The sequence below is a fragment of the Misgurnus anguillicaudatus genome, chromosome 23 (genome assembly GCF_027580225.2).
Source record: "Misgurnus anguillicaudatus chromosome 23, ASM2758022v2, whole genome shotgun sequence".
Lineage (NCBI taxonomy): Eukaryota > Metazoa > Chordata > Actinopteri > Cypriniformes > Cobitidae > Misgurnus > Misgurnus anguillicaudatus.
The window spans coordinates 17,945,187-17,959,800 of record NC_073359.2 but is presented as its reverse complement, the minus strand read 5'-3'; the positions used below and the strand labels follow the sequence as shown (position 1 = coordinate 17,959,800).

At 38.0% G+C, this 14,614-nt stretch overlaps 1 protein-coding gene, 1 long non-coding RNA gene and 1 other non-coding gene across 5 annotated transcripts; 2 read left to right on the top strand and 1 right to left on the bottom strand.

Annotated features, from left to right (window-relative positions):
- The first annotated feature begins 4,007 nt into the window (after window positions 1-4,007).
- LOC129453173 (uncharacterized) lies at window positions 4,008-6,221 on the top strand. Its single transcript, XR_008647352.2, has 4 exons — window positions 4,008-4,119; window positions 4,650-4,837; window positions 5,029-5,188; window positions 5,421-6,221. It is a non-coding gene; the product is annotated as an uncharacterized lncRNA (long non-coding RNA).
- On the top strand, window positions 5,268-5,335 carry LOC129454360 (small nucleolar RNA SNORD37). The gene has a single exon (XR_008647863.1). It is a non-coding gene; the product is annotated as a small nucleolar RNA SNORD37 (small nucleolar RNA).
- Window positions 6,222-7,079: 858 nt separating the features above from the next.
- On the bottom strand, window positions 7,080-14,492 carry btbd2a (BTB (POZ) domain containing 2a). Of its 3 annotated transcripts, none has more exons than XM_055217275.2 (9): window positions 13,868-14,492; window positions 13,340-13,459; window positions 10,975-11,131; window positions 10,725-10,830; window positions 10,426-10,623; window positions 10,079-10,271; window positions 9,896-9,983; window positions 9,106-9,252; window positions 7,080-7,952 (listed from the first exon to the last, which is right to left on the bottom strand). In XM_055217275.2, the coding sequence occupies exons 1-9, from the start codon at window positions 14,473-14,475 to the stop codon at window positions 7,791-7,793; spliced, it is 1,779 nt and encodes a 592-aa protein (XP_055073250.1). In that variant the 5' UTR covers window positions 14,476-14,492; the 3' UTR covers window positions 7,080-7,790. The 3 variants fall into 3 exon arrangements, with proteins under 3 accessions (XP_055073250.1, XP_055073251.1, XP_055073252.1); XM_055217276.2 differs by having other exon boundaries at window positions 13,958-14,492; XM_055217277.2 differs by lacking the exon at window positions 13,340-13,459 and having other exon boundaries at window positions 13,958-14,491.
- Window positions 14,493-14,614: the final 122 nt, after the last annotated feature.

Genomic DNA, 14,614 nt, shown 5'->3' with positions numbered 1-14,614 from the left:
TAACCAAAAATGTTTGCTTCTATAATGTAAATATGATATTATTACTATTACTATATAAATACTATTAATAATAGCTAAACATTATTATATTATTATTAACATTATTTAAACTTAGCAATAGTAACTTATAATGAACATAATAATAATAGTAATAATAATAATAACATATTATTAATAATTCTTTTATTGTATTTGTATTGATAATCTGTTTAATGTGCCTAAAGTTTTATTAGACAGCTGACAATAGTCAAGGTAATGCACTTTATTTTTCTTGTTATAATGTACACATTAATCATAAGGCTAGTAGATATTTTATTTCAATATATTTTAATAGCATAAGTGACTCTACGACATTTACGAATTTGTATCCAGCTTAAGCATTACCTGTATAAATATAATTTGTCTTTGTATGCATCTGTCTCTCAAATGTTCTGTTTTGTTGTAATGTTTTTATTTTATTTTATTTCCTTGTGGTCTTTAATCTGTGATAAAGGAAAAACATTAAAATACATGTTTATTGTATGTATATACAATATATATATATATAATTAAATTAAATATAATTAATGAAATGTATTACTACTACTTCCACCAATAATAATAATAACATATAAATTATTATTATTAATTACCCCAAAAAGTTTGTAAAGACAGCTTCCTCCAGTCCCCAGACTTCAGTTTAATATTATTTTATTTTATTATGTGAGATTAATGAGATCTCTTCACAATCTGGTCTTGGCATCTGACCCGAAGTCATGTAGGCACAACTATCACCTCAGTTAGCACTACGTATTTTCTCTTTAAGCAGTTTCACCTCCATCCACATTTATCCTGCGGCTGTTTCATCACCTGTCACATAAATCTTTAATCTGGGACTGAAGAACTTTAAAACCTTTAGTGATTTTTGAGGGCCTCTGCTTTAAAGAATTATGTCAGAGGCTTTGGATAGATCCTGTATTATGCCAAGACTGTTGAATTTACATCAGCCGTGTCTTTGCTCAACGTTCATTAGCATAAACACACTTAAATCAAGGGCTGGATAAAGCTTCTAGTCATCAAAGAAGGCAGGTTGGCATTTGTATGCAGAGAAACCTTAAACAGACATCAATTGCACTGTTGGATTATACTTACGTACGAGGTGCTCACTCACCATCAAAGTTAGCAATGTTTCACGCACCCGGTTCAAAGCATCAGCTGTCTTAAAAAAATCACTCACGTACCCGAGGTATAATCATAAGGGGCGATTCCTACATGATGGCAAATGGTGTTCCAATTTCAGGGAATCTTTGAAGGAAAACTCAAGGACGTTTTTCACTTTTCTTTTATACATCAATGTCTTGTTCCCACAAAAGCATTGTTTACAAAGATAGAAGGCATCACAGTTAGGCCAAAATCAATCAGGCTCCCAATGTGCAGATTTTTTCAAAGTTTCAATTAGGCCCTAATGACCAAAGCAAGGACACCTTTGCAGTTTCACAGCTAATGGAAGAGAAAACCTTTGCATGGTAGCATTAAGCATTGAAAACTATCGAGAAGGTCAAGCGCTCTTCAAAATTTCCAAATATAGAAATGAAACCTGAATGAATGCACAGACTGAAAAAAATGTTTTCAGTTCAATTCATTTATTGACTGATACTATTTTTTTGCCACTCAAATGATTCGAATGCTTATGCGCCTGACCAGGCTGCTCTTTTATGTCACTTTGATTTCATCTTAACACAGGAGTGATGGTGTCATATTGTGCCACTGTCAAAAGCTCGGCTCTCGTTTCGGTTAAAATGTTTGAATTCGGTGACCTCGCTGACCTTGACTGTTGTAATATCTTCTGCTTGCTGTACATCACCCACAGTGATTTCACTGGCGTTTTCTTACTACTTAATAGCCTTTTCATGACAAACATGGCAACAGCTATTGCTCTGATGCACTTAGGCGTTTCGACGGCACTTTACATGCAATCAAGGTTCACTTTGGCCGTCTATCTGCGTGGGTCCAATATAGCCTTCTGAATAATGTGCCGGCCCCCATATACAAATTTGTAATCGTGAATAAACTGAAAGTAAAAGAAATGTTAGGGATGAAGCATTCTCGATCTGAAGTGCAAAATCTGTTATTATAGTTGATGGCATTCTTTACGTTTCTCTTATGCCCTTGGCTTCGAAGCAAGTGTGTGACGCAATCCAATCTGTGTGAGGTGCTGATTCATATATATTTAGTTCAAGTGGAAGGCACAGTTGGAAGGCAAACAACATCCCACGCAAATGTTGGAATGAAATTTTGCAAAATAAAGACTTGTTTTTACAACCTATTTCAAAACGTCATGAGACTTTGGACAAAAATGTATGGGGGGGGGGGGTGAAACCCCTGTCCCTCAGCCTCAGTAGGTATAACATATATCAATAGTGGCCCCCTTATCATCATTTGGCCCAGGACAATGCTCCCCGGTTGTCCCTTGATGATGGTGATGGGTCATGCAATAACATAAGTGCTCTTCTAGAAGACCAATCAGAGGATTGGTTAGATTGAATTGAATCTCATGACTAAGATTTATGACACCTGGGTCACCTTCTTTGCCCACAATTGCATGCAAACCTGGTCAAAACAACATGAGAAGTAAAACTATGATAGAAACTATGTGAAGTTAGAGATACGGCGCCATCTGCTGGGTAAATTGTTGCTTTATATTGTATAATTAAGACAACTTTTTATGTTTTATGATATTTTTAGGCACTGAAAACTGATAAATAATGTCTGAAGTAGTGGTGATATTAGCTTAAATGGCCATCAGGTTTTTTCCTTAATACCACAGGGTATTTTGATCTGTTTGAAGTGATTTCCTTGATATATGTCTGCTAAGGTGAGCGCAACAGGACTTTAATGGGAGACTGTCTATAAAAACCAATCAATAAGATATCAGAGTAAGATTAGTCAAATCTCAAATAATAAGCTCTGTATAATAATAATAAAATTGATAAAAATTCAGTTGCTGGTCCATTTTAACTGAGGATGGTAGATAAAATGGGCCACCAACTTTCAGGTAAAATAGGCCATTTCTAATTTTATTTTAATGTATTTTGTTACTTCTGCATTCAAAGTTTATGTTTTAGTACAACAAATTTAAATGTAACTTCACAATTTTCTGCTTATGAGAAATAAATGTTCTAGTAGAAAATAGTTTAAAAGTATATATACATAATTAGTTTGAAACTTTACTTTAAAATAAAATACCTTGTTCTCTGACTCATTGGCATGTCCGGTAATTTTTTTCTGGCCATTTTACCTTTGAGAGACGTTTGTCAAAATTATTATTTTTTCTTTTTTTATTAATGGAAATATTAACAAGTATACAAACATTTTACCAACAAAATCACAAGAAACAAAAATAACTCAAATGAACACACAGACAACAAAAAATAAATAAATAAATAAAATACAAGGCCAGGGGTAATATAAATTACCAGGCATAAAGTCCCAGAGATCACTGTTAGCTGTACACTATAGGAAAGAACAAATAGTAAAAGATGCACACGACGATTTTAAGGCTTGCTGGGGGTAGATATTTTATCCAAATAACACTTCAAATCTTTACAAAACATAGGAAATATGGGCTTTACAGACAAAAATTGCACTTATGTATAAAAAATTTGCTAGGAAAATAAATAGATTTGTTAAGAAATATTTGTCCTTCAAGTTCTTTTCAACCAGGAAGGCTGCATTCTCGCATTCTTCGGAGGTCGCATATGCAGGCTTCATCGTCATCAAGCCTGGTTTACTTCAGTTAACTGAGCATTACATTCGCAAGTCATAAGCATATTTACTTAACTAAGAATAGTAGTCAACTTTATAATTGTTAATATTCTGTAATAAGTATGCAGCCTGCAAATGCGACCTCTGAAGGATTTGTATTTTATTTTTTTACCTCTGAAGGATGCAGCCTTCCGTTTGAAAAATAACTCGCTCTCGCGTTAATTTGATGTCATACGATGATTTGTCTGCGTAGTCAACCACGCCTTATATTCAAACGTGCTGACGTAATCGGTCTCTCTCTTCCCTTCCTGCGCAGCGTGAGCGTTGGATAGCGGGTTCCCCGTTCAGCTAAATCCTTAAACATCTGCTAAAATGGTAAGTTGATTTAAGATTGTTTGTACTTTGTGCATTATATATAACCCCAAAAGTAGGTATTAATCGCTATTTCAGGATTTGGTTTGGTTTAGTTTTAAACAACGTTACAGTACAGGTGAGGTGCCGGTATGGCAAGTCTGTGTGCTTATTTGCGCTTCAGAAAACTTACCAAATAATGTCGCTCTAAGTGGCGTTTGTTGATTAATAAAGTTTAATGAAATGTCGATTCTCCTTATTTGTTAGATTTTATAAAAATCTTAATAGGAAATTTTGCATTAAAAATCTTGTATTGATAAATGCCTCCTACTAGCCATGACTATAAGTTTACAGACAGTCGCACGTTTACTGTAAAAGTTAAACTTTCTCTCACTTCAGCCAATAAAGATAAATGATTTTTGTCATCATGCTGCAATTCTGAGTATTTTTAAAAGCAATATTAAATAAACTTTTATTGTTTTAATTAAGAAATAGGACTTTATTGTTTTAATTAAGAAATAGGACTTCTAAGTGGGCTGTTTTTATCTCCTTAGGCAGACCAGTCTCGTGAAATCATCATTACAAGACTGTGCTCAGACAGACCACTGGCATATGGATGAATCCCATCCTTATGATGATGATGAAGAAGATTGAAGATGCTGTGTTGGAGTTGCAGTTGTACCCTTAATAGCTGTACCAGGCCTTCCATCACATTGAGAATGGACATATGGGCAACATCACGGTGAGTCCCTCGTGTCTTTGTCAAAGATATTTCATAACATATTAGCGGAGCCTGCATAAAAGAAAGTCATTAGAATAAGACTGAAGGTCCCAAAGTTACGCAATACTCTTGTATAAGTCATCTTTTTATTTTTGTCTGTTTTTTCTGATTTACTGTTAAACTTTGAAAATCAATACAAAACTTTCTTTTAGATTGACCAGTCATCTGTACCACTGGCTTTGCACAGATGGACCGTCACCCTGAAACGTTTGCAGAGATGTTTGTGAAGTTGAAGGATGGATGACTTGATGAGAAAGTGGTGTTTTGGAGAGATTGGATGATGCATTGTAACTTCTGCACACTGTGTTTAAGGTGAGCAGAAATGTTATATTAAATATTGCACAAGTGCATCTTATAAGCGTTTTGACTATGAAAATAGCTTCTTGAGCCATTTAATGATGATTTAAACATTCTTCACTTTGACCTGATTGTCATGTGATGATAAACTTCAGTCTGATATAAATGGCTAAGCAAGTCTCATTACGTCATTTGTGTTTTTGTGTGTAGATTTTGTTTCGGTTTGATAACCCTTGTGTTTTTGCAGGTGTTTGATTCCATGAACTTTGAGGAGGACACTGCTAGAGACTTCAAGATTGAAGCTTCAATAGTGTGTTTTAACCACTGGCACAGAAAGAAGTTTTTGTACTGTTTACATATCTTGTATACTACGGCATGCAGCTATTCTGTACTCTTATATTTACACTCGCCTAAAGGATTATTAGGAACACCATACTAATACTGTGTTTGACCCCTTTCGCCTTCAGAACTGCCTTAATTCTATGTGGCATTGATTCAACAAGGTGCTGAAAGCAATTTTTAGAAATGTTGGGCCATATTGATAGGATAGCATCTTGCAGTTGATGGAGATTTGTGGGATGTACATCCAGGGCACGAAGCTCCCGTTCCACTACATCCCAAAGATGCTCTATTGGGTTGGGATCTGGTGACTGTGGGGGGCCATTTTAGTACAGTGAACTCAGTCATGTTCAAAAAAACTAATTTGAAATGATTCAAGCTTTGCGACAGTGTGCATTATCCTACTGGAAGTAGCCATCAGAGGATGGGTACATGGTGGTCATAAAGGGATGGACATGGTCAGAAACAGTGCTCAGGTTGGCTGGGGCATTTAAATGATGCCCAGTTGGCACTAAGAGGCCTAAAGTGTGCCAAGAAAACATCCCCCACACCATTGCATTAATGAGAAATCGAACGGGTGTTCCTAATAATCCTTTGCAGTATACACTCACCTAATCTTAGTAAAACGAGTGGTAAGATTAGTCAAAATGTATGAATTTTATTAGATCCATCTTTGAAAGGCTAAAAATAAACCATTCATGATCAGTAATACCCTGTCTCTGTTTTTTAATTGGTAACTGGTTTACCATAGAAGTATACCAAGTATTGCTGTGCTTTGTGCCAAAGTCCTGTATGTTTACCTTGTTAGTAAGGCTGTCACGATTAAGAAATTTGGCTGACGATTAATTGTTTTATAAATTCTGAAAATTCTTAAGAAATAAACAGAATAATGTGTCTGAAAAATAACCGGGAAAAAAAAATAAATGGACTATACCAGAAGAGGCATTAAATCCTACTAAGGTCATTTAGTACGCATGTATTTAATGGCTTTGTATCACATTGCACTGTCAGTTAAGGAGCAGCATCTAATACGGTCTTGTTTATACAGGCGCTGCAGCTCCCCCTTGTGTTTTTTGGAGAGATGTGCAATCATTGGGGTGATCTGAAATCATCACGATGAGGTCAAACAATCACGATGAGACGATTATTTAATCATGTGACAGCCCTACTTGCTAGATTAACATTTCTTGAACACAGAGGCTGCAATGCATTTTAAATGTAGTTCACAATGCTTGCTTGTTTCATACTTTAATGACCTATTTTAGAGTTGGTTAAGGTGATGCAACTGAATGTAACGACATTGAAACAAAGTCATTTACCCTGGAATAAGTGTTTTAATTTGGGTAAGACCCAGTTTTTGTATGGCTAAAGCAATGACTTCCATCATTGCTAGATAAAAAGAAAAACTAAAAAAGGAGGGACTTGAAACTTTGGGGTGGGTTGTTTTTTACTAGGATCAAAAAGCAACCACCCACCACAGCATGGTGGCTACGGGTTTTGCATGCGCGAACATAAAAATCTAGTTCACTAGTATTGTTTTGCATGCTGTGTAGTCTGATATTCAAACTAGGTCTGCAGACTTTTAATGAAACACACAAACAAGACACGAACATATTTACAGCGCTTACAAGGTAAGCATTGATACATTCATCAAGCTGTTTCCTCATCACCTCTGATCAACATATCTCAAGAAAACAATATTGTGAATTTACAATAGAAACGTGTTCAGTATTTCACCGACGTCAATATTTTAGAGCTTGTGTACGAGCTTTTGCTCAATAAAAAGGGCAACTACGGTAAACAGCAAAAACCTCCATCAAAGGGTGCAGGCCACTCGTAATGGGTACATAACAGTCCCTTAAACGGTTAATCTAAATGTAGTGTACCTTCCCAAACCCCGGAGAATGGGCTCTTACGTCTGGGTCAGAAGTGCATTGGTGCGATTCGAAGGATTGGTACGCATTTAACAATCAAGGGTCAAAAGTGGGACCAAAAATAGTTTCCAACAAACAAACTAAAGCCGACTTTTAAGATATGGAGCTCTGACCTATAGCAGTGAAACGGGCTCGTCGTAACATCAAGGTTTCACTACGATGTGTGCTACTCGGGTAGAAATGAAATCTGTACACTAAGTACACTTTGAAACGACTGAATTCTCATGCTCAAATCGAAACAACAGACTAGAAATGAGAGATCAGTATTTGGCCGCCGGTCTACGGGAGACCGGTGAATTGGCCACAAAATGCAATGTAAGAGTCTTTGGGTTTTTGTATGGTCATTATGTATAGAAGATGACTTCTGGGATTTGTCCGTCTTCTACTGAAGTGCCGTTGTTGTTTCCTGCAGCGTAGCAGAATGTGAAACAGGTCTTGGTGCCGGTCGCCGGGGCTTCGTGGGTGACTTTGCGCATCCCCTTTGTCCCGTAATGAGAGTCTGGTCCCTGCAAAATCATCGACTGATCAGATTCATGTATAATTCATGAAATATGAATGACAAAACAATTCACACGTGTGTGTTTGGGTCTATATAGAGATTATTCATTGGATGTTTTACATTAATAGCGTTCAATAAATTATTTCATATGTGACCCTGTCTGTTTGATTGCAATCTTTGACATGATCTTACTCAGTCAATATTAAATATAAATATAAAGATTTTCTCACAACATTCTTTACATTAGGTAGGATGATTTTATGTAGAAAATTGTAAAATACAAAAATAACTTAAGAGGTACATTTCACAAAACTTTTGGAGATGTCAAATAAATCTTTGGTGTCCCCAGACTACGTATGTGAAGTTTTAGCTCAAACTAATTTATTACAGCATCTTAAAATCGCCACTATGTAGGTGTGAGCAAAAATGTGCCGTTTTATGTGTGTCCTTTTAAAGCAACACTATGTAGTTTTTTACCTTTAAATAATGTCTCTAAAATTATTTCAGTGATAGAACAACTTTTAACTGGACAAATTGTACTGTTGCTGCAACCTGAGCAGCCTCCTAGCTGCTACAAGCACACTCGAAAGTGGCGGTGAAGGGTAGGAAACACAGCCCCGCCACTCCCCCTGCCTGCAGTAGAGTGTCTGATACCAGGCACTGTTGCGCTTTTCAACCACATGGGGGAGCTGTAAGTCATTTTTACATGGAAACTACATAGTGTTGCTTTAAATGCAAATGAGCTGATCTCTGCAATAACAGCAGTGCCGTGGTTGGATAGTGCAGATTAAGGGGTGGTATTATCCCCTTCTGACATCACAAGCGGAGCCAGATTTCCATGACCTATTTTTTCACATGCTTGCAGAAAATGGTTTACCAAAACTAAGTTACTGAGTTGATCTTTTTCATATTTTCTTGGTTGATACAAGCATTGGGGACCCAATTATAGCACTTAAACATGGAAAAAGTCAGATTTTCATAATATGTCCCCTTTTCGCTGGGTTTTCATTGCCCACAAGTGCCTGATGAGGTAATATTCCAAAATAAATGGACTTGTTTTATTGCTCAAGCTTTTAAAAGTACACTACTATAGCAAAGCTAATATTCATACACTTAAAGCCGCAAATCTCCAACTTTGAGTACATGCAGTCATGTTTTACCTTGAGCGTGGCGCAGGCGATGTAGTTGACACTGGGGAGAATTTCCACGGGCTCCTTGAACATAACTCTAAAGGTACTGGCCGTTCCATCACAACTGAAGCCTGTATCGTTCTGACCCAGAACTGTGTTGCTGTCTGTATGTATGATCTACAGCGGAGAAAAACATTAACATTATCAATCAATATTAATAATAAAAAACCAACAGAGTTCCACACCTTAGTTAACTTCAAATTCAAGGACCTTTCAAGGACTTTCCAGGTCCAATACCCTCAAATTCAAAAACTAAATGTGGGGACACATTTCAAGTAAGAGCAAGGTTACATCGTGTTACCTTTTAAGATACATTGTTACAGTTCCCTTTTGAGGGAACTCGCGCTGCGTCACTGCGGTGACACTTTGGGGACGCCTCCTAGGGTAAGTGCGTCTGAATGTGTATATCAAATTCAACCAATGGTGAGGCTTAACGACAAAGACAGGGTGACGCGGAGCCAGGAAGTATATCGCTATCTGAAATATTGCCAAAGACGGCATTACAGGGACGCAGGAAGTATTGCAAGGGAGACGCAGCGCCTCGTTCCCTACTCAGGAAACAACAGTTACATACGTAACCCGAGACGTTTTCATTTGTCAAATACAGCATTTTGGTATGAATCAACATTCGCATACAGAAGATATAAACATTTAAAGCGCACAGTTTAGCAACTTCCCATGGCCTTGAATTTTTTTCCCCAGATTCACAAACTTTCAAGGATTTCAAGGACCAGTGGGAACCCTGGCTAACAATTCTCACCTGAATGTTGACCTGATAGTCAGTTGGACCATGTATGGAGCCATAGAGCCCAAATCCAACCACAAATATTCGGCGGTTCACAGAAAACCTGAGATTTGAAAGCAAGCATTACTTTGAGTCCACAAACATCAACAAAACATGTCTAAAGTCATCTCTGCATATTCTGTTGGGGCCACAACTCGCCTGATCCGGTCGCTGGTTCCGCTGTAGCCCCAACGGCTCTCCACCTGACTGAAGCGCGTGATGCTGCACTCTTTTCCCCGGAGGCAACAGCGAGGTCGGTCGATAAACTCTACGTGAGGTTTTGGATTGACGGTAAAATGTAAGAATAAACTGACCACCTCTCGATCTGTGAGTATACCAGACTGTGCTGGGCCTGTCACACACAAAGTGTAAGATTTAAAAAAATGTAGTGTAATACAACAAACTATCATTTATAATGAAACCGTCCATGCATGGTGATTACAATTATAAAACAAAGAGATTACTGAGATAAAACACAAAAGAGATGTATAGTTTATGAAAACTACCTGCTGCAAACTCTTCAATAGTCATAAGAGGGAAGCGAATAAGTGTAAGTGCTTTTCCCAACACCCTGCGCTTGTTTTCCGGGGTCGGCTGTAATTGCTGTCTTTGGGTCTCGGCTTCCGCCCAACGGACCGCAGCACCGAATAGACGGACTTCCCGTACACCCAGCGTGTCTCTCTCCAGGACGGCCACAAGAGTGTCTGCACAGGAGAGAACGTTACATTTTCGGATTTGTATTATTTGATGATTTTTGAACACCTGATGCTTGGTCTCAGTAGGTGAGCTTTGTAAAAAGCAATACCGAGGTCGACATCTGTAAAGCCCTCGGCAGCCAGCGCGTCCGCTGTGTTCTTGTCGATATTTTCTAAGCAGAGACTGGCCAGCTGGGGCTCGTCGAAAAGCCGTGCCTGAAAGCAGAAATAGTGTTTACTAAAATAGCCAGCGCAACAACAATCCAACTTTATGGGCTTGAGGCTAGGTTGCAAGGATTTCAAAGCGAGCTGTCAAACGTGAGGATTGAACATGATTGCGTTCTGTGCTCGATATGTTACCTGGGTAAGCAACATGAACGCATTGTCAGCGCGTAGATTTTTCTTCAGGAATTCGACGCAGTGGGCTTCCAGAGCGGGCACTGCATACTTTTTAGCGGTGTATAGTGTAGTCATAACGGTCTCCGGTCCAATCTGCACTTCGTCTGAGTATAGAAATCTAAATTAAATAAAGACAAACAAAGCAGAATTATAAACTGATAGAGAGACAGAAAGACAAATAGGTATATAGCTAAACATTAGATATATATTTTGTTATATTTATATACTATAAACATTACCGTTCTATGTTTAGGGGTTTGTTTGAGATTTGTTATTAATTCATCTCAAAACATCCAGAACATTTTAAGGTTCTGGTTGGGTTTACACTTATGAATAATGTAATTTCGTAAATACAGATGCACCGATGTATAAGCTGCCGATATTTATCTCAACAATCTGTAACTTTCTCCTTTATACTGCCCTCTCTGTTTAATAGATGAAATTGCAGGTTACGTTTAATACTCATCTTTAGGGCTGCATAACAACTAATCGTTTGTAGAATAAAAGTTTTCGTTTACATCATATATATGTTTGTGTACTGTGTATAATAATTATGTATATATAAATTATAAAAATACACACAGATTTAAGAAATATTTACGTGTGTATATACATTTTTATATTCATAGAAATAAAAATGAATACTTAATATATATACACATATTTTTTTCTTAAAAATTATACATGCATGTGTGTATCATACATAATTATTATATAGCTGCTACTTATCTTAATGTTGATGAAGTCAAATGATGTTGTGATGTCACGAAATCGTACCCGAAAGCTCATATTATAAATCATTATTACAGCCTACCAGTGTGTATCCAGGTAAGGTATGGTACACTGATTATTTTTGTACTGTACTTGCTCAATAACAGACTTTTAAGCCACAAAGTTATGAATCCTGCTTGAAAACAATCGACATATCGGCTATAGCATGAAAAACAGAAATAACAAACCGATAGTTTATTCATTAACGGCAGGCACTTTTAAAAGTAATGCATTACAAAAAAATGCATTTTGGGAGCTTTTACTCCCAAAAAAAAAAAAACTAATTGCATTACTTTTCATGGAAAGTAATGCTTACTTTACTTTTTAGTTACTTTTGCGTTACTTTTTCTTGGCTGAGGCTTGATCTATTTCAGGACTTGCGGGTGTTTTTTATGACTGAAAAGATCTGCATTAAGAAATTGCATATTTTATCACAAAAATGTTGAGCTCTGGCCTGCCATCTCAGTTTCTGACTCAGAAACTGTTCCCACACAGGGGTGTAGGCATAGAGTGCATAATGTGGCTATGTTTAGTTTAATTCAGTACATAATTTTTTCAAATCGAATTAATTAAACTAAAAAAGTACCTTTCATTACTTTTTTGAAAAAGTAACTCAAAAATGTACGTGTACATTTAAAAAGTAATGCGTTACTTTACTCGTTACTTCAGAAAATTAATATTATTACATAATCCACGTTATTTGTAATGCGTTACCCCCAACATTGCATATAAGTGATAGCGGTATCAACCAATAGTGTTCGTTAAAATCCTTATGGGCAAAAATGAAATAAATAAATCAGTGCATCTCTTGTTCGTAACCTGCCACAATACCTGCTACTGATGTAGCAAAAGCCACCTCAGTTATTTAAAAAAAAGCAAAACGATTTAGAGAGTTTTTAATCAGTGGCAGCCGGTGACTTCTCTTCTGAGGGGCGCAAATTCAAAATATGTGTTCGGGGTGTCATGTGTGTTGCTCGTCATGTCAAAATATGTGTTCGTTAAGCCATGCGAACCATGTGCATCATGCCTCTTGTCAAAATACGTGCCTGCTGCACACGTCAAAAAGAATTTATGATTAAACAGACGCTTACATTCACAATATACTCGCAAGACACTAACTTTGATTACACATGAGATTAGCGAGTATCTGTCAAACGTGAGCGTTTTATCATAAACCCCTTGGAAGCGCCCGCAGCAAGTTCGCATTTTGACATCATGCAAGTTTACATGACGCGCCGAATACATATTTTGAAATGACGCGCCACACAAATGACAGGCTACATACATGTTGCGACGAGCTTCGCATCGTGCGTCCTCGAAAAAGAAGTCACCGGCCGCCACTGCTTTAACATAGATGCTTTGTTCATTTGTGCCTTTCCAGCAAGATCAACTGCATGGCATTCTGGCAGGAACCACTGTCACAATAATGGCACACTTCTCTGCACGTGCCAGCTGACTTCTTGCAGCTCAATGGCAGAGGGCACATGAAGGACATTATGAGAGGGGTCAACACACAGGACAGCAGTATATAGAGCATTAAGCGGCCCATTCTTACTTGAGAAGGGCTAGAAATGCAGCCGGTTCCACGTCTGGGAGCTCAATTTCGGTGGACGTTGTGGCCATGCCACCGTTGAACATGGCATCAAACACGGCGCTTCCCACAGCGAGAGCAAATCTGCGGAAGAGCAACGGGATCCGACTGTAAATATCGGCATTTGATGCTTTAATGTGGCTTTATTATTGCCACACAAATGCCTTTTGTGGTTTGTATTTTAATCGACCGCAACTGATACAATACAATAAAACTATTTATTTTGAATGCATTAAATTACAAAATGCATTAAGCTATTTGTGATGCATATTTTTACAATGAAGCTACAAAATGCATTTATTCAGAATGCATATTTAAAATTAAGCTATAAATGCATACAATACGTTTAATAATAATATTAATAATACTATTTTTATGTGTTTTGCCAAGCCAGCAGTATACACTACATCCATTAGCTTGCATTGTTGCAATACACATAAGAATAAAAAATGACTAAAAAATTATAATAAACATACCGCTATTCATCCCTACCTGTGGGCTGGGATGCGCTGCACTCCCATTCCCTTCCCAACCAAAAAATGGACGTCACTTAACACTTCGTTGTTAAACAAAAAGGCAAACCTTTCTTTCACTGTACTTTTTGTCGCTTGCCAATTGTAGACCGGCTCTCGATACACCAAAACTGAAGCCGGGCTGCTGGGAAGCGAAGAAACGGCGGCGGCGGACGCATCAGATGCGCTGGAGGATGATGAAGAAGATGACGATGATGATGTCGCCGTCATATTTGACGCAGCGCCCGCAGTCGCACCGTGTGCCGCCGCGGCGCTCTGACCGGCAGCCTGCCGCGGAGGGTTCTGGGTGCTCGGCGCGCATCTCACCGCGGAATCGGCGCCTCCGCCGTTTTCCGGGCCCGACCTAGGGTTCGTATTCCCCGCGCTCCGGTTCATTCCGCTATTTGCACCCGCCGATCCCCCGTTACTCGCGGGGGAAGAGTGGGTGCCGTTGCTCGGCGGTGCGTTGCCCAGCGGACCCGAATTGGACAAGTTTAGACACGAAGATCGGGTATTGCTTTCACCCGCAGCCATCTTGGATGGTGAGCACTGCAGGCTTGACTGGAGTAAACATACACAACAGCGCATAACCAGAAATACTGGCCAAATGACTGACTGACTTCCCACGAGAAATTAAGAACCTCTTTTATTTATCTTTGCCCTCCTGCATGTTTATTTAAATTATGTTATGTATTTAAATGATTAAATTATGTATGTATTTATTTCA